The 21195-nt window shown below is 38.8% G+C and overlaps 1 protein-coding gene across 2 annotated transcripts in view; it reads left to right on the forward strand.

Moving 5' to 3' along the window:
* Window positions 1-21195, forward strand: part of LOC142349565 (uncharacterized) — a 511473-nt gene that overhangs the window by 213808 nt on the left and 276470 nt on the right. For both annotated transcript variants that reach the window (XM_075401206.1, XM_075401207.1), the window contains exons 42-44: window positions 378-550; window positions 6520-6657; window positions 7505-7687. In XM_075401206.1, the coding sequence (XP_075257321.1) occupies window positions 378-550; window positions 6520-6657; window positions 7505-7687 (494 nt within the window). The remainder of the gene's footprint in view (window positions 1-377; window positions 551-6519; window positions 6658-7504; window positions 7688-21195) is intronic.

Consider the following 21195-nt stretch of genomic DNA (forward strand, 5'->3'; position numbering starts at 1 on the left):
AATGATATTGAAATAATCGTTCAGTAACAATAACCGCTAGTATTCCGCTCCTTAAATTTTGAAATGCTAAAACTCCCTCAGCGATGTGAGGCAGCAACCAGCATGCAATGCTGAATTTTAATTTTGCAAACGAAAATTTATTCATTACGGGACTGATCGTCTGTCTGTATTTATAAACCATTCTGAGGGGCTAAAATGTCTCAAAAATATATTTGGGCAGACTGATTATTGCTGCTGAGTCATAGCATCTCTATTAGCAATTGAACTTCCGGAATTATTTTAAAGGAAACTTCTATTCATGACTCAATTCTGTCTGATCTATACTTGTCTTGGGTGGCACCATAATCTGTGAAAACAAACATGTTGTATCGTTTCAGAGTCAGCGAGAGATTTAGATCCTGTGGGAATCAAGACTTCAGATGAAAGTAAGGAAACCAGAGTTTCACAGCCCAGTTTGGTAGAGCTGATCAATGAGTGTGAGAAACTGAAAGAGGAAAATGAAATCATGGCTGACGAAAGAGAAACTTTCGAAAATCAAAAAGAATTTATGGTAAGCTGAGGTGCTGAATAAGTTTAAGAGGCCAATAACAAATGTATTGTGATGTTTTTAATCAACACGAATGTTGGGATCACAGCAGTTGCATAATTTAAGCCAATTTCTTGGTTTCTAGACACTTTAATTCACGTCCAGTATTCAGCTACCATTCGAAGTTTTCTAGTACTCAGCGGGCATTAACAATATAATTAATCGACAAGTTATGCAAGTGTTTTTTCATTGCAATACTAGTTGATTAAAGCAATTTCTATGAACATTTTTGCTCTAGCTTGTCAAATTGAAGCGTAAACTATCACTAGAGTCCCACATGAATAAAAAATATACACCAAATTTTATTTGGTAAAGGTTGAACCATACTCAATATTTCAATGGAGTCAATATTTACACCATTCATTAACACTTTGTGGATTTTTTGGTCTATGCCATTCCCAAGCTGAGTAGGTTTATTTTCTTCGCAACCTCCAAGCGCACTTCGCTATAGTAACACATAATTATGTTTTTTTTATTGACGTGTGTTATGTAAGTGGGGGTTCGCTACCTCTGCTGGAGGAGATAACAAAACCGACCCATGAAATCATCCTTCATTTTAAACCAATTCAACTTTTTACTGAGAACATTTCGGCTGGATGCTATGCAAGATTTGCTGTCCATGTCAAGTGTGCTATTGATATTTTCTTTTTGACCCCATCCTAGATAACCAGTCCGTTTGCACTCCCCAAAATTTTCCGTTTTTGTTTGCTATACTTTATTTTTAAGCTGGTTATCTCTGAAACGGCATTAGTGGATAGATTCTGCTCTCGGTTGTCGAAGAAATAAGTTCAGCAACGCCAATCGTATGAAAGATAAGCGTGAAATAGTAAAACAGCTCTATTCATTGTGTGCTATATAGTCGTATAAAATGCCAACAATTTTCTATAATATTTATCGGAGAAGGGGGGAATTTATCACAGTCAATTTTGCTTGCTTAACACATGACACCATTTTAATCTATAAATGATGATTAGTGTACGCAAAACACTCTTTTTGCGCCTCATTGAAAATTTTGATTTTTTTCTAATTGATGATTTATTAGCATTCGGGCTAAACTTCAGACAAAAAATGATTTGACGCGGAAGTCAGAAAATGTTTGTCTTTAATAACTGGGTACCAGCTCGGCGGGTTGAACCGTTTTTCTTTAGCTATCAATGAAAAACTCAGGAAAATCTTAAACTTTATTTCAAATTTCTGCACTGACAAAGCACTGCAGATTTTGAAACATCGTTATAAACTACAAGACCACCTTACAAAATTCTCCAGAAAAAATCTTATGCCATTTTTTTTTCAATTTGAAGGCATTTTATCCTGGGAAGTGTTTAGGTCCAGTTCATTTTTCTGGATACAGAAAACAAATCCATTTTTCCAATACAAGATCAGCGTCGTTTCATTATAATTTCGCGATGTATTGAATGCTGTCAACTTTTGTTAATGGTGTTTTTTTTCGTGTTTGCGATCTGAACAATAAAACATTTACAAAAAAAGTAAGAAGTTAGTTACGTTCGTCAAATCTTTAGCCGGTTTCAGGACAATTTACCCATCAGCATTTTACCCAATGCAATTTTACCCGAACTGCCATTTTATCCAATGCCATTTTACCCAATGCCCTTTACCCAATTCCAAAATACATTAATTATCCAAAAAATAGTATAATCTGAACAATTAGGTACCCCTCAAAAATACAAACGGCATTAGGTAACCAAGTGCACTTAAATTAAACCTAATCATGGCACCCTTAGGTACCAGTCAACAAATAAAACAAAAGTCAATCGATTTCACTTAATTTAAACTGGACACAAAAACCACATATACTAAAATGTATTAATTAAACCTTTTTGAGGCATCAATCTTAGCAAATGTTTGAGAAAAATTATACACATAGAATGACTTCAAATAATTGCGGTACGTCCCATCGAGATAGTTTGACTTTGATCATTGACAACAATAACATTGACGGCAATGACATTGCCGTCACTATCATTGATGGCAACGATTTTAACAAGAAGTTAGAAGCAAAAGCAACAACGCATTAGAAGTGTTCAGGTTGGAACTCACACTTATTCAAAACGACTGCCATTACTGCTTACGGGCAATTATTTTCCACAACAAATGAAGGCGACCGTGAAATAACTCCTGGCAGGTTGAGCGAAACAAGTTGTGGGAGAAATCAAGAAAACAGCCTGATCAGAGAAGAATCCAGGCTACAATGTGGTAGCCAGTAACTTGCATTCAATTGCGTCAATTATTGCACCACAATTTTCCCTGCCGACACAATTAGCAATAGACAAAAAACAGGTTCCTCAATAGACAAAAAACAGAAAATAAAAAAGAGCCAACCATATTACACAGTTGTTTAGATATTCCGGCTTATTTCCAAGAATTCTGTCTTCATGACACCGGTAAATTAGATAACGAGCAAATTTTGGAACCAAAGAAAATCTGAATTCGCTGACAAACTGACAACCAATTCTAACCAATTATACCGGACATATTCAGATGCGATTTTTTTCCCTCGGTGTATATATGCGTTGCTCAGTAACAAAAGAAAGAATTCTATACAAAAAAAACTACTCGTCAGCCTGCGTGAACGCGCGGGAGGTGTTGCACCCCATAAATTTCTTCTGGATTCCAAAAAGGCAGAAATCAATGTTTTTGCTGAACAGTATCCTACAAGAGAAATCAAAGGTTTTTTCACCTTTTTCAGAGTTTCGATAGAAAGGTGTCTGAAATCGGACTAAAAAGTACGAAAAAACACTGGACTTGCACTTTCCCTGCAAATGATACCAGCTCTTAGCTTTGTTCCGGTGTATAGGGTTTCCGCCTCTTTCGGGTTTGTGATTGAAAGTATACAAGAAGTTTCGGACGTCTTCGAATTGGAATAAAAATCTTTACAAATGATCAACGATTCAACTTATTTTTTTTCCAAAAAACTTATATTAAAGATAAAACAATTGGATGAAACACAAAAAAGGCGTAATAACCATGGGAGCTCTGGAATCATAGCAGAAAGATTAGTGAGGCCGACAAATGCTGTAGAAGTTTGGCATCTGGGCGAGTCAACTTTTTTCCACGGCAATCATACCTGGCTCACAACCTTTCTCGAGAATCATTAAAGCGACAAGTGGAAACGAGAACAGAAGCCGCAAAAAAGTATCGCGTGATGAATGATAGAGTTAAAAACATTGTAAATGATTCCAAAACTGATCATGTAATTTTTTAGCTGCGATTTTTGGTCTATTATACCCGCCCGTGGCTTTCATTGCCTTTTTTTGGTTTTTTTTTCAATTGTTTTTCGCAGTTTATATATATATATATGTATATATATATATATATATATATATATATATATATATATATATATATATAAATATATTTGTTTCATCCTTCTTTTCTATTGACCAGCCCAATTGGCTTCACTGATTTTGACTATTTTTTTTATTTTCCTAACTGTTTCGCCGAGTTTTCCTTTTTGCTTTAATTTTTTGCGGTTCCAGTGAAAATTATTTCATAGACGGGAATTGAACTGCTGCCTATGCCGGTTAGACTGAGTGAACAAGCCACTAAACCGTCTTTGCTTGACAAGTAGCTTCAGTTTTGTTTAAAATATTGCTTTGAACTCATTTTAAATCCCAATTGACCGAAAAGCCACTTTGACAAAAAAATTGTATTTGACCTAAAAGATACTTTAACCTAAAAGCCACTTTTTAGGACAATAAAAGTTTTTGTGACATTTAGTATCTTTTTTGCATTTGTTAAAGCATGCTTGACTCCATTTGTTTTGATCTATGGCAGAGCCATTTTTTTATGCAGTTTAATTGTCTTTACGCATTTTGCTTTGAACTTGAAAAGAACATCTGGATCTATTCTGTTTCGGCCCCCATCTTAGCATACTATTTTATGACCCCCAGGCGCACGTGCTGTTTTCTTACATAGTAGCGGGCTTTATAACAACATGTAATTTGTAGCTGGGGGTCATAGAAACACTGGGGGGGGGGGGGGGGCGAAACAGAATAGATCCGGGCTTTCGGAAGAATCAGATCAAAGATATCGGGTAATTCTCAAAATTGTTTAATGTGGGATTGATTAAGGTGTCATTGGGTAAAATGGCATTGGTTGAAATAGCAATGGATGAATTGGAAATTTGTGTAAAATGGCTTTGAGCTGGCATCTGGGCGCTAAAACACTTCCAAGGCAATCATCCCTGGCTCAGAAACTTTTTCAAGAAAATTTTGCTCGATGCTACAAACCAATAGTTTAAATTTGTTAAAGTGACAAGTGGAAAGGAGATCAACAGCCGCAAAAAGTATCGCGTGATGAATGGTAGAGTCAAAATCATTGTAAACAATTCCAAAGCTGATGATATAACTTTTTATCTGCGATCTTTGGCCTAATATACCTGTCCGTGGCTTTCATTGTCTTTTGCTTGCTCTTTTCATTTGTTTTTTCAATAGATATATTTTTTTAAAACGTGTCTCTAAAATTAGAAGATCTAGACGGCTCATTTTTCGACAGTAAAGAGGATGGGTACCAGTAGTTGTTTCATCCTTCTTTTCTATTGACTAGCCCAATTGGCTTCCCTGTTTTTGACTAGTTTTCCCTATTGTCCTAACTGTTTCGCCCGTTTTGCTTTTTTGCTTTTTTTGCGGTTTCTGGGAGAATTTTTTCTTTGACGGGAATCAAACTACTGCGTATGCTGGTCAGACTGATTGAACAATCCACTAAACCAACTCTGCTTTACAAGTAGCTTTGATTTTCATTTAAATATTGCATTGAACTAATTTTAAGATCTCAAATGACCGCTTTGAAGAAAAAGTTTGTTGGATCTAAAAGGTACTTTAACCTAAAAGCCGCCTTTTAGGACATTAAAATTTTTTGGTATTTAATATCATTTTTCGCATTTTTTTGTGCATGCTTGACGTCACTTGCTTTGACCTATGGCAGAGCTGTTTTATTTATGCGCTGTAATTATCCTTATACACTTTGCTTTGAACTTGAAAAGAGCATGGTTTACAATTAGATGAAAGATATTGGGTAATTCTCAAAATTGGTTCCTTTTTGAGTAGTTAAGTTGGCATTGGGTAAAATGGCATCGGGTAAAATGACATTGGGTAAAAAGGAATTGGGTTAATTGTCATGCAACCCTTTAGACATAGAGAGTTTGTTGTAATAGCGAATGGGATCTGAATTGATTTGAATGTAATTGTAATTACATCTTATTACGGTTAGTCTAGTAAATAAAACGGTTTTTTGCTGAATGGCTTTGATTGAGTGGGCTGCGTTTGAATTGGACTTGAACTTAAATTTATAATCTCAAGATAACAAAGTGAAAATTGCCCACAAAACAAATGCTGTATTTGTTTGAAAGAGCATTAAAAATGTTGAAAACAAGTGTGGAGTAAGATTTATTGCTAGCACCTAGCCTGACAAGAATTCTTCGTCTGGAAATTATACATGATAATATGAGGGTGAGGACGTGTTTTCTTTTTAATCTATGCGGAAGTATCGTTGTGCTAATATGACGCAATAGTTTTCATCTGAAGGGCGGAGGGGACCTTCCCAGATGTTAGGGGTTTAAGCAGTTGTAAGCGTGGACCAGTAATGGATTCAAACTAACGTCTCTTACTGGCAAGCCTCTCGTGCTAACCATTACTCCAGCTGGTCTCAAGTTCTCGAACTTTGGTATCTTTTATGACTCTCGGTCTTGAACTTTCTTGTTCTTCAAGGCGTCTTCTTTTAGCCAGGTATACGTTGAACAAGTAGAGTTTTTTGTCAAGCAATGTCAATCTTATCTTATGCACAATTTACACCAGGCGCCAGACGTTAACACAACATCTTGACTACTTTTGGTTTTTTAAATATCGACTGGCTCTGTAAAACCACAGGTTCACTATTTCAAATTCTAGATCGTGAAAGTCTTTAATTGTTTTCAGAAAGAGGAGATATTGAGACTGGTGAAGGATGTAGAAGAACTAAAAAACACAGAGAGCGAGAATTCAGACTTGAAGATGACTGTCAAACAGCAGAAGAGAGAGCTGAGAGAATTATCCATGAGAGCACAACAACAAAAGGTAAAAGTTTAAAGGAAGAATTTACTTCTCCGGTTTACAATATATGTTTCGTTAATATGTAAATTACATCATAGAGTGTTAAGAGAACCGGAGAAGATATGCAACTGGACCTGAGTTCCGCAACACCCTAACCCCAACCATCAAATGATACAACAAAACATAAAAATAAAAACTGATTTTTTTAAAATATAAATGGATCTTTCAAAATGCGTTTTTGACTTTTTTTTATCTCAATCTCTGATCTGACAATTGTACATTAGCAGCAGCAATAGTGAGTAGCAAAAACAAACTTTTTTGAAATTTATTCAGGAAAGATTCCCCTGGATCATTTTTCGCTGCAGAAAAAAATTTGCAAAAATGATATCTAAAAAATGGGTTCTGAGAACTCATTTTTGCACGAAAGCCAATTACATTTGGGTACTGCAGTAGCATTTATCCAATGAGAATTTTTCATTCCCTAGAATTTCTCTGAGGTCAGTGTATTAATTTCGACCTTAATACACGTCCAATTGAAAACGCGCCACCATATTTAATAAATGTATGCGGGGTAAGTCACTGGCTTTTTGAACCCTTCTAAAGAATTAATTTACTGAAATGGTTCTAAAAGCCAGTTAACTGTAATGAAGAAAAACCTGCAGCATGGCAAAACAACAATAATAATTTAGAGAATCTGTATTCTATGAGGTGTATGTTTAGTTTTGAGGACATTATACCCACCCTTCCCCTCCAGGTTAGCGAAGCTAGAATCTACAGCGCCCTTTTAGTTTTGGTAATTATATCATAACTGGAACTGTGGTACCTGGGGCATCATAAGAGGGAATACCTGAATGCTTTTGTAACATTTCAGGCAGATTCTAACACGCAAAGTAACAACAATAAAGCAAGCAACGTTGAAAAAGAGGAGGGGGAGCAACAGTTGATAAAAATGCTGAAGAATGACCTTGACGAAGCAGAGAGAGAAAACACAATGATGAACGAAGACAACAAAGTTCTAAGAGACGAATTGGAACGAACTCTCAACAAACTTAGGGTAAAGTTTTGACACTGTTGATTGAACGTGATGAAATTTTTAGGTTGATAGTTGAGATTACCACATATTCTAGCTTCAGATATATTTCACTTAAACACACTTATGAAACTATCATAGATGGCTATTGCAGTATTGCAGTTCCATGTTTTTTGAGAAGTTAACTATCGAGCATGAAGACTTATAACAAAACAAATTTGTAAAATTTTCCTATCTAATAATAGAATGAACTCAATTCTGATTGGACAAAAATGTAAGTAAAAAGTATAAATAGGATTTGCACCGCACGATTCATTCATTCAATGTAGAATTCAATCTTGTGAAACTCAGTACTGTTCACTATCCTCAGAACTTATAAAATTTTCTTATCCTAGCAGAATACCGAACGCTTACGAACCACAGCACTTAGAACTTTTTGTAAAAAAGGAATTATAATCCTGGCACTAAAACTTATGCATTAGGAGGAATCCTTCTAAGAACTCGTAAGAACAGAGAGTTACCATCAGGCGACAGCGATTAAGAGCGTTATTCTGCAAAACTAAAGTAACCGGAAAACTCTTTACCACAGCTGAAGCTTTACAATAAAAAACTCTTCGACATCACAAATAAATGCTCATTCTTCTTGGAAAATTATCACACAAAAACAGGCAAATTCTGGATGCCGTGTTGCAACTTCCCGACGTCAAAATTGTACCCCCGATCTCCAAGAGATACGGATTATTTATTATCAAACATAATTACCCAAACTTACTAAAACGCACAATCACAGAAAGTGACATACATAAGCTTATAGAAGCTCAAACAGAAAACAATGCTCTACGTATCTCACACATACAAATCATCCAGGTCTGTCAACTTTGTCAACTGAAAACTTACGAAAACGGTCCGCAGGAGAACTGCTCGTTTTACTCATAAAATCACTACAATCAACCGCAATGGCCGCGCCGCACCCACCCCACGTATCACTCAAACGTTTTGCAGGGCTACCCAATGAAAATTGGGACCAATTTGAAGGTCTCTTGAGAGCCAGCATAGCAGTTGCTAGAATTCCGGCGGATCATAATCAGCAAGCCAGATACCTACATTTACATTTGGACGGAAACGCACTAAACTATTACCTACGCTTGCCAGAAAACACCCGAAACGCCCTAGATGACGCATTAGAACAGTTACGCAACCGCTACTCAGGTCCAGACCAACGGCGTAATTTTGAGCTCGACTTACAGAGCAGAAAATTTGATCCCGTGAAAGAACAACCAGATGATTTCCTCACCGACTTACAGCGGCTTGCCAACTTGGCTATTGTCGATGACGCTGGTGCCGGAATTGACCGCAATGACGAGAGGACGAGAAGAATCAAAGAACAATTCATACAGGGGATGCCCTTCAAATACAAGAAGGTTCTTCTCAGAGAACTAGATAATGTCGGAGTCAATGACCTATGCTCCATAGTCAAAAGAAGACTCCGAATAGATCAACTAAACCCAGAGCCAGCACACACTACAGCATTCAACTCATTAGCAAGCACCAATAACCCTGCTTTCAACCAAGCGGTCGAGAATATAATGGCAGCAGGCATAGCCTCAATACAAGCATCAGTTTCACAAACAACCCCACAAAAATGGCCCAACAACTACAACCAAAACAAATTCAATAGACATTTCACAAATTATAATAGAAACAACACACCATACAGACAACCCTATCAGAATAGAAGCTTTTCAGGTTATCAGAACCGTCCCTTCTATCGAGCGAGAGGAGCCACAAACGCGACAAGAAGATACAACAACCAAAGTCAACAATACAACCAGCGACAGCGCTCTCCCACTCCAATGCGGACCTTTTGCAGGATATGTACAAGCAACCAGCACACCGCACGTGACTGCACTCAGAGGCAGCCACCTTATCGCGACGCAACAATGCCATTCAACCAACAATCAAAAAACTGAATAACCTGCATGCTTTTCTACAAAAAATTTCTTACTGTACAACTAGCTATAACGAAAACGTTTTTCTAATTCCTATTCAATTGGGCACAATTATAATGAAAGCTATAGCCGACACTGGAGCATTTAGTAGCGCTATGTCACAAAAACATTTCGACAAATTTTACAATCATCTCACGGAAAAACCCATAAAGAAGGTACCTCCGGACCTTAACGTTTCAACGGCGTTTATGCACCAGTCTCAAATCCTATTTATGACAAATTTAACATTCAAAATAGGTCATATGGAGCTAACAGAGGACTTTATGGTTTTTGAGAAACTCTCCGGAATATTACTATGATTCCCCTTTTTCGACAAAAATGAAATAACAATCGACGCGCACAACCGCTATCTACATTTCCCTGATTTTACCTTCCAGCTGAATTTGATGCAGACGGCAGGCTCAAAAACATCAAAACGATTCAATAACAAGCGTAAAATTTATCTAAAAACAACCACTCGGGTTACAATTAACCCAGGCGAACAGAACCTGATTGAACTTACGCCTTATCAACCATTGGAATCAGACCATCAAATTGGAATAGTAGAGCCTACAACCAAATTCGAAAACATAGGAGTTTGCCTCACGAGTACCATAGTCAAAATCCTAAAAGACAAACCAATTCAACTAATGGCTGTCAACACAACAGAAATACCGATCACAATTGAACGAAACACATCACCCGCCACCTTCACAATAATAACACCCGAACAAGCCCGCTACCTCATCCCATTAGAGCCCAAGTTGTTAGAAACCAATAATCTCTCAAAAACAACAAAAACCATATCGAAACAGATAGATAAAGTAGCGAAGGGCAAGCTAAATCACATAACAATTAACCACAATGCTAAATATTGGTTTCCAACTCCAGAGACAACTGAAAACCCATCAAAACTCTCTGGACTAGAAAAACGCATTAATGAAGAACTCATTCGCTTCAAGAAAAGAGAGTCTATTCGCCCACTGGATAACACAGACGATCGAAAATCCTTTTTGGACTCATTTAACTGGCACGGAAGTGTACTAACAAACGACGAAAAGAAAAAGACAGAAAATCTCCTTTTGGAATTCAATGACATCTTTACAAGACATCGCCTTGACATTGGCTACACCTCAAAATTCTCAGTAAAACTAACGCCTGATACTGATAGACCAGTCTACTCAAAAAACCAAAGAGTTTCCATCCACCTCAAAGACGATCTCTTAGTAGAACTAGCCTTATTGCAATACTATGGCGTGATTACAACATTGCCATTCAGTAGATATTCATCACCATTCTTCGCGAAAAGAAAACCGAATGGAAAGCTACGAATATTAATAGATCTGCGTAAAATCAACCACCTGATTCGAAATGACTATAACAACAACAATTTCCCAATAGCAACCCTGGCTGACGCCGGAAGCCATCTTGCAGGGAAAAAACTCTTCTGCAAAATGGATGGAAGCCATGGATACTACTCTGTGCCAATGGCCGACGAGCAATCAATTCAACTGCTCGCCTTCAATTTTGCATCACGGACATATTCAAAAGACTAGCACAAGGACTGAGCAGAAGTGCATTCAGCTCATTCATGAGACAAAACCTTGACCCCGTAATTACCACTGACAAATGTTTTCAATACGTAGACGATATTGGAGTAGGTGCTCACGATCTCCCAGATATGCTGGAAAAACTATCAGCAGTCTTTACGTGCATCAGAGAATCAGGAATGAAGCTAGCTACAGATAAATGCGCCTTTGTTTTAAAGGAAATTCAATTCTTGGGGAACACGATAACCTCGGAGGGCCTGACCCCTATCAAACAGAAAATTGACACATTTCTCAAGACATTTAAGATGCCCCGAAATGTCAAGCAAAGAAAACGAATGATCGGCTTCTTCAACTTCTATAAAGCTTTTATCCCAGAGCTTGGAGAAAAACGCCTTCCCTTCTACAGATTACTCAAGAAAGACACAGATTTCGAAGTAAATGATGAACACAAAATTATGCTACAGAAGCTAACACAAGATTTACAGTCGGCCTGCGAAATATCACTAAGATTGCCGATGACCAATAAACAATATGTCATTATGGCCGATGCATCATTTTATGCTGCCGGATTTGTATTAATGATAGAAGACTACACCCAAGCAGCAAATGGAATATCTGAACAAAAAATTTATGCACTTGTGAGTTTCGGCTCACGTATTTTCAAACCAAACCAACTCAAGATGTCAATCTACGCAAAAGAATTTCTGGCCGTTCACTTTGCCCTTGACATGTTTGCAAACATCCTCTGGGGATGCGAGAAACCAGTAATAGTTCTGACCGACAACAGAGCTGTCACACGTTTCTTTCAAACAAAGATCATTCCACCAACGCTGTGGAACGCATTGGACCATGTCTTAAGTTTTGACATCATACTGGGACATATCCCAGGAAAAGCAAACCTCGCAGCAGATTACCTCTCCAGGATACACATCAATCCAAAGGAGAAATTAACGCTTCGCATCAACTCGAAGATACCAATCAGTGAAGTCCAAATCGACACTACCACCGAAGCCCCGGACAACTCAATTAATACACTCCTGTACGAAACATCCAAGGGACAAACTAGGAAACATTATCTCTTTCAGACAGTCAACAAAGCAGATCAAACAGAAATAAATGAAGAGGTTCATATTCAACAAATAAAACCGGCGCAACTCCAGGTAATCCACGAACACAATCCAATGGATGACTTTGATACAACCGGACACTTGCCATTAAATGACACGAGCCGAACAACAAAAAGACTCAGACATCAAAAGACCTATCCTTTGGTTCGAAAGAGGTCCACCAACAACTGGCCAATATCTCTCCACAGACTTGAAAAAGTACTTGAAACAATACCCAATACTCGCTATTTTTGACGGAGTGCTACATAGAAAGTTCTACAATCATACAGGAAACAGCTTTATCAAACAATACTGTGTTCCAATTCAATTGCGAAAAGAAGTACTTTTCCGCATTCACAACAGTGTCTGGAGCGGACATAAAGGAGTGTCACGTACCATAGCCGAATTTCGAAAACGGTTTTATTTCCCCAATTTCACGGAAACACTTACTGACTACATCAAAAATTGCGTGACCTGTTTACAAACAAAACCCAGTCCAACAGCACCTCTGAGACCACCTCTACAACCAATGTCCTCCTTGCAAAATTTTCCAGCAGATGTACTCCTCATCGACCTTGTCGGAAAAATGCACCCTTCACCGTACACCTTCATATTATCCGGGATTGATGTCTTCTCGAAATACTTATTCGCTATACCTCTGATGAAAGGTGACGCCGACATTGTAGCTCGAGCGGTTATTTCTATCTTCCTGAAACATTCATACAATCCATCACAGATAATCTGCGATCTAGGGACAGCTTTTACATCACACTTAATGAGCGAGCTCGCCACAATTCTTGAGATCAAACTCAAACACTGCACATTGAAACACGCACAAACAATTGGATTACTCGAAAGAAATCACGCCCCACTCAAACAGATTCTGCGAATCAATGAAAACCAAACGTCTTCTGACTGGCATAGATACGTTGATATTGCAGTATTCATACACAACACTACCTACGCTCCAGCACTAGGGTGTACGCCATCAGACGTATTTCACGGACGCACACCAGTCAACCCGCTCGACCTACGCTTTCAAAACACACGTCTTTGGCAACACAAGCCAAAAGCGGATTACATAAAGGAAATCCAGGATAAAACAACTGAGCTTTTCGCATCCGTGAAAGAAAACCTTATTCATTCATACCTCAAATACAAGAAATATTACGACAGGAAAGCCAATGCATCTCCTCTGAAAGAACAAACTTATTGCCTCATTTTGGACCCAAAATGTACAACACAAATAGCAACTATGAACAAACAACAGAGCAGATGGATTCCTATGTACCGAGTGGAAAAGAGACTCATAAACGCCAACTATATTGTGCGGAAAGTTAACACAAACTATACAATATGTGTACACAGAATGCGGTTGCGACCAACAAAACCACAATATGAAATCAAAAACTTAGAATCAATCGACCCTCGAAATTTTGAGGCCGATCCCACAATCCCAGAAGAGGAACGAGAACCTCAGTTTTTTGATAACCAGATCGAGAACCACATCAACCAAGAAGCATTGACTCTACCCAGAACAGTCCCAGAAACTAGATCAATCAGTTTCAATCAAAACGTACAAAGAGCGAGTTTCTCAGCACAAGAACCGCCAACAAGCCATCAACAAATACAACAGGAACCTATTTGCGATGAAAATACATTTTTTGTGGAAGGCTCAGTCGCGTCTGAAGCAAGAGAAACACCAGAAACAATAGATGTGGGAGACTACGTCTTTTCTGCAAACGGTAAATTCCCTCAAACAGATGCCCGATTTGGCTCACAAAGGTCCTACAACCTGAGACGTGGCGACCACCTTGCACTGGCAAGAGAGCACTCAGTATATAACAGCTTACAAGTCTCCGAAGAAGATCCGCAAGTGAAAGTGATAACTTACTTCCCACTCAGTCATTACCCTGACCCTGACCTGTCCATCGCTTTCAACGATGCGGAAAATAGCGATACAGAAACTAGCACCAGTGACCCTGAGTCCTCGCTTGAGTTCTATTTCTCAATAGCCTCAGGAAACATCAATGATACCTTCAATTCTGCGGAAACCAACACTTCAATGCCCCAAAACAATGATGCAACTGAACAAAACATCAGGAACTGAAGATGGAAACAACTTGCCTGAGACAGATTCTGTACGAAATTCAGCAAACGAATCAGCAGTAACCAACTCCCAAGAATATAACGAGGTAGCATCGTACGAAGATCAAGTTTTCGAAACAACGGAAACTGACTCAGACCTTAACTTCCAAGGTCCTAGGCATTCATCGCCATTAAGGCATAGGGTACCTCCCAGAGAAATAATAGACCTAGGTCCAATCTTACCAAACAGAAGGCGGGTCATTCCACTAACTCTTCATAGACAGCAAATTGACGGTAATCTTCATCAAACTCTGGACTACGCAACGGATACAGAAGATTCTTTACTATGACGACATCCCTTTTCTGCTCCTTTCTTATTGCTACTTTCTATTTCCTATATCTCGCCCAATGACAATCGTTTGTATTCACTATATATACCACAAAAATATCTAGTAAAATCATTCTTCAACTTTACTCACTTCGAAATCAGCAGCACTTTCAACTCGGAAAAAAAACAACCCCATTCATAAACCATGTTCAATTACCTTCCAGAACAAGCTATAGCCTGCTTCCTACTTTACTTATTGACAAATATTCAAACCACCTCAAGTAACCAGCCAGCAGTGGCAACTAAAGATGGTGTACTTTTTAACTTAAATCAGAAAATTCTCTTAAAAGAAAAATTTGTAAAGACAGAAATCCTAGTCCCTTACCCAGTCTACAATAAAACAGTAGAGTCGAAACTTACAAATCTTACTCGAGAACTGGCAAGTATGTGGACTTCAAAGAATTATGGTTGCCCACTCAATTATACCAACATGACTGAATCAACATCTGGTTTGCAATGGATCGCAAAACAAGCTATCAGGGAAAACGAACGCGCACAGCAGGATATCGAATCTTTAAAAATAGAAATGTCACAACTCCTCCGCTCACACGCCGCCACCGACACAACTTTTTCTCGCAAACCAAGGGCAGCAGCCGCTGAGGCCGCAGCCGCTGCAGTTCTGGGAATTGGCATTGGCGCAGGAGACAAACTCCTGTGCTTTATCAAATCGGTATTTGGCGGATGCGACAAACGGGTAAAACGAAACCAAGAAAACATCAGACAAGCCATGGCTTACCCCCAATACCTGACAGAACATGTTGAACAAATAACAACTTCACAGAACGAAAAATTCTTTGTGGTCTCGGGAGAACTTAAAGCAATAAAAGAGGCGCAGGATGAGATAATTAAAACCCAAAACAGGAATTGGGAGCTAGCAGAGGGGCAGTTCACTGCGCTCCGTCAGAATGTCCACCATATGAGAAACTGCCTACAATACCTTTATGTACGCGAACAAATAAACCAACACAGTCTTGTCTTAAGCAATATCTTTCAGACAATTCTGGCGAACATTAAAACCTACAGAGCAGCTCTGTACATCTTTAGAATTAATGTTCTGAATTCACTAACACCACTCATGAACCAGCTATTATCTATGTCGCTGGTACCTCGTCAGCAGCTCCATGAAATTCTTACAATGGTACACTTACAACAAAATGGTCTACAGGACCGATTGTCACTTGCCGTACCAATTCAAGACATTCTCTCGTACTATGAGACAAAATTGGTCACACAAGTTGAGGCAATAGAATCAGGTTTGATCCTGACACTGGCCATACCGATGGCATCAAAGAGCACAGTTATGAATGTGCTACATGCCATTCCCATCCCCATGCCAGACGGGGATACAGGCAAAGCATTAGTTTGGCGTCTAGAAGCTAAATACATGACCGTCTCGGATGACGGAGAAGAACTCGCGTTTATCGATGACGAAGAGCTCGAAAATTGTATTGGGTCCCAAAAATATGCAATATGCACAAAAGCCATACCTACAGAGCAGACTTATCAGTCTTGCATGGCCACACTTTTATACCACGACGACGAGCTACTTGCATGCAACGCTGTCAATTGGATGTTATCGAATTACCATTGACCGAAAAGGCTCGCAATCTCGGCTTCGGTCGTTGGTTAATTACGTCCGCAAGCGACGACTACACACTCATTGAGAGCGCAGGGAATGGCAGCAATCCCTTAGCAAGGATTGAGCATCCTGGATGCAGAGTTTGCATCATTACACTGGGATGTGGAAAACAATTACGCGGACCAAACATTCATTTACGATCAGACCTTACAGCTTGCGATTCGGTACCGGCAATACGACTTGACTTCCAACTACCAGATCCAATCAGTACCATTTTTAACTTGCTACCACCTCTTGAGGATTTACCAAGTTTCTCATCAAGATGAGAAGCACAAATCCAAATTCTACACCAAATACAGCCTCAATTTCAACAAATTGATTCAAGAAAAACTAATACACAAACGATTGAAAAAATTGCACAACCAATACTGGAGAAGATTCAAGCACTGAAACCAAAGCTTGAGAACAGACTGAAAGAATACATTCCATGGCAGATGTCATTATTATTTGGATTCCTTTCATTCTTGATAAGTGTTTTCCTGCACCTTACATATTCACATTTTCTACACAAATGGGCAAAACTACACCGCAGGTTCCCCTTCCGAATAACACACGAAGGGCGGAAGATAAAAACAAAGCCAGTGCAAGTAGTTGCAATAAATGACTACGAATATCTACAAGAGCATCCTGAACATCCACTACACAAATGTTCACTTGTTTTACCATTAGAAATAAAAAACGAATTCGACACTCAGCAGGATGCCGACAGCACAAGAGTACGCACGCCCTACACCTTTTTGAGAGATTACATCAGACGCCTCAAAAGATCGGAGGAGCCCACTTTAACAGTCGAACATGTTAATAGACCTCCACCACTAACTGCACAGCCAATTTATACTCATATACCAGACCATACGCAACCAAAACTGCCCACCCATTACGGAGCATACCCGCTTCGAACCATGAACACCGGAAGCGTCTGAGAACAAAAAAATTCATTTAAAAGAAAAAAAAGAAAAAATTTTTTTACAAAAATCTCAGAAGCGAAAATTTTCCCTTGGGAAGGATAATTTTGGAAAAAAATTACAAGTGTCGAAGAAAAATTCCAACTTTAAAGTGCGATATCTCGAAAACTAGAAGAGCTACGACCCTCAAACTTTCAGCCCAAAATTCGGACTCAAAAAAAAGAATAACGGTTCCTCGGGCTCCTCGTGAAACCCGGATTAAAATTTTCCTAAGATAAATTTTCCACAGATATGCACCAATTCAAACATTGGAAAACAAGGAATCTGAAATTTACGAATTTTGGACAAAACAAAAAAAAAAGTTAACTTACCCATCTCAAGAACCTCCAGAGCGCGGCTTCGTTATCAGCTCAAGCATTGAAGAAAATTGCGCCTAACTAATCTCAGTTCAGCTTAGTGCAAATACCAAATTGAAAGAATAACAGGCAAAACCCAACCAATCAGAATTCAGTGGAAAAGCAGAACGGAAAAAAGAAAAGGAACAGACAAATGAACACCACTTTCATTTTCCCGCGATATACAACTCCGAAAAAGCCAGCTACAACTTCAAATATTCCTTCGCAATCCTACCAAAAAAAAATTTATGCACACTCAGAACCAACTGTGAGCGAACCGATTTTCGAATATTTTTTAGAAATAGAGCAACCGCTTTTTACCCATTACAATTTTTTGCCAGCTTACATAGATAGCTACAGAATAGCCTTTTTTCTAGACCAAGAACCTTCAGTCCAGCTGCAAATAAGGCAGGAAACTATTATCAATGATATTGTCCACCATTCAACGTTCCCTATAAATATCCTTTACAACTCTGCCGCTTGGAACGAAATCCAAACCTGCATCCAAAATCATTCACAGTATTCCCATCTTAATTTCATTACCCAATATCCCGCAACAGCAGAGGCAGCAGATCCAACTTCAAATGACGACGAAATGACTCAAGACAACATCCCTGACAATCCAGAATCTCCCGACATTGAAATTATCTCAGATTATTCGTCCTCAACTTCGCCCGTTCCGCCACAAGTTTACCATACCCCATCACCAACAGTCTCAAATTAAGCATTTGAAGACTTGCCGATGTCCCGATCGTCAACGCCCGAATTTTTATCTATCGACAACTTCGAGGAGACTATTCCATATTTCGAGAAGAAATCCACCCGCTGCCCTCTCTTCATTTATTTTTGGATTGAATTCGACCTGAAGATGTGCTTCTGTACCGATTACACAATATTACCAGACAAAGCAATTTTGTTTTATGCATCCACAGTAACTGAAACCTCCCAGGAGAAAGTAATATTTGAAAACAACCATCCAGCATACAACATAATTTTAAATTTTATAGAAAATTCCACAGAAGAATTCCTAGCCGGAGAATTTGAGCTAATCAACACGAATATTTAACAATCATGCCCAACTTTCCACACGCTGTCAGACAAGGCCGCAATGCGGCATTCATCAACTGGTTCCAACTTAGCGATCCAGACAGACACTATCTTCCGACAGTCCTCCCCTTTTCCCTACAAATCAAACTCTGGATCCAAAATAACGAGGTTGTCGGAGTATTCGACGATTACATTCTCCGCAACAACGGCACAATTTCGCTTTTTGTAGAACTGTATGACACAGACCATTCGTGCCATACAGTAACATTCCGTCCCGAGTTTAACAGATATCATCATGTCCTAAGTTCACTTCAGAACCCAACAACAAATCCCCTTGACGGCATATATGATCTACATAACGATGCCGACTTATTCGAAGAATAATCATTCAAACGACCTCGATCACCTTCACACCTTTTATAATGCAACTCAAATTCAAATACCGCATATATATAAATATGTATACCAGAAAACCTAAAATTTTAATAAGTTAATACCATCACTAGCTCTATAACCTCTTTCATTTGTTCAATTTTGGGTTAAATACTGTTTCACGAATGCTTTCAATTTATTTTTATTATCACGGAAACCGCGAAAACACTTCGGGCAACTAATTGATCAAACTACTTAAATTGAGATCGCGAAAAAAAATTGAAAAAAAGAGAAAAAAAACACCTGCTTGAATTTTACATCAAACTAGTATTACCCAACTATATTAGTATCTAAACATCACTAATGTGACTTCGAAGCAAAAGTCCTATTATATCGGGCAACCACTTATACATTAGAAAAGTGAGCAAAAATGCGATATCGAAAAAATCACAACTCACCCTAAAGGAGACTTGAATCCTTTGGCGGGAGAAAAGAATAGACGAATGTGCTCTCGTCGTCCACGAAGTCGTCATTTTTGGTTGTTTTTCGTTTACCCCCCCCCCCCCCCCCCCCCCTCCTCCTCCCCCACTTAGACTTACGCTTATATGACTTAGTCTTAATTATCAAATCATTTCTCACTAATGATTGAACGTGCTCTGTCACATCAGTGGAGCCGCCTACTTTTATATCCCTCTCCAAAGCCCATTTGAGTAAACCACTTTTTCCTTTATCATTTAAAATTTTCTTAACAGCCCCTTTACGTACTCCAATTCCAAAGGAATTGAAAGTTCTCCGACCCACATCAACATTTTGTAAATCTTGCGCCTCCCAACCAGTTACTAGAGAAACACCCTCGGACATAGTCAAAACAGCGTGGCTACAAAGGGAAGGTTGACAGAGCACGCTTGACTTATTTGGTAATTAAAACCAGATATCAGTCCCTAAGTCACTAGCTTTAGGCCCTCGCTTAATCAAATCCATAAAATACTGAGGTGTCCCCATAATATTGTCAAACCCTATCGATGTTTTGTAACTACCGCAAATCAGGAACAGTTTCTCTCCCACTATTGTTTTCGAAATGCTATCATCACCGCCTATTTCAATGTGGGCGCGGGTCCACCATGGACCAAACTGTACCATAGCATCTCCTCTGGTACAGTGCAAATTTTCGGGCACGCTTCCATTTAAAATTCCCTTAACATTAAAAGTCCAGCCCACTGAATCGTCTAAACCTTGATAGGGATACACCTCAGTATAAATACGCGAGGCCTGTTCATAGTTTGACAAGTTCGACAGAAAATCCCTTACTTCGTACAGGCTATTTATTTTATCAACACTTCTACAGAAATCATTACTTAGGCCCACTATCTCCTCGTTCCTTATTTCAAGTGGCACCTTAGGCCAGCCATTTGCCCCAACCAATCCCCCGCCCTTCACTTACTAATTTCGATTTCAGACCCTCCCAATTATTAATACCAGTGCCATCTACGCAAGGCACTTCCTTCCATCCAATGCTTATTAGTTTTTCCCGATTACAATACTCCCCCTTAAAACTCTTAATAGATGCCACCAATTCCGTTCTCTGTCGTTTTGATCTAAACGATCAAATCTCATACAGAAAATGACCATATTGAAACCCATAATCATATTGCTCTTAGTCATACCTTTCTGCTGACTGGCTTGATAACACATTCGAATATTTTATTCCCAATAATTGTCTCGACATACCAATTTTAGTCTGAAATGTAACAGTCCACACAGTTGATACAATAACGAGGCTTCAGAATAATGAAAACAAACGTTTCATATAATAAAAGACAATAAAACTAGTTCAATTTGTGCCCCCTACCCCAACTCTTGAAAGAAATCTCGTGACCGATAGTAAATAGAACACGTTAGTTATTCAAATGCAATTCCAATCTCTGATTAATAAACCTCCCTTCCATCAATCAACCTCAATTGCGGTCAATTTATATCCCCCTGAGCCCACAAATCCAATCACGAAAGGACACTATGGCACCACATCCATCAATTATATTCACTACAAAACTTCC

Source organism: Convolutriloba macropyga, chromosome 11 (assembly GCF_964194025.1).
Source record: "Convolutriloba macropyga chromosome 11, txConMacr16.3, whole genome shotgun sequence".
Lineage (NCBI taxonomy): Eukaryota > Metazoa > Xenacoelomorpha > Acoela > Convolutidae > Convolutriloba > Convolutriloba macropyga.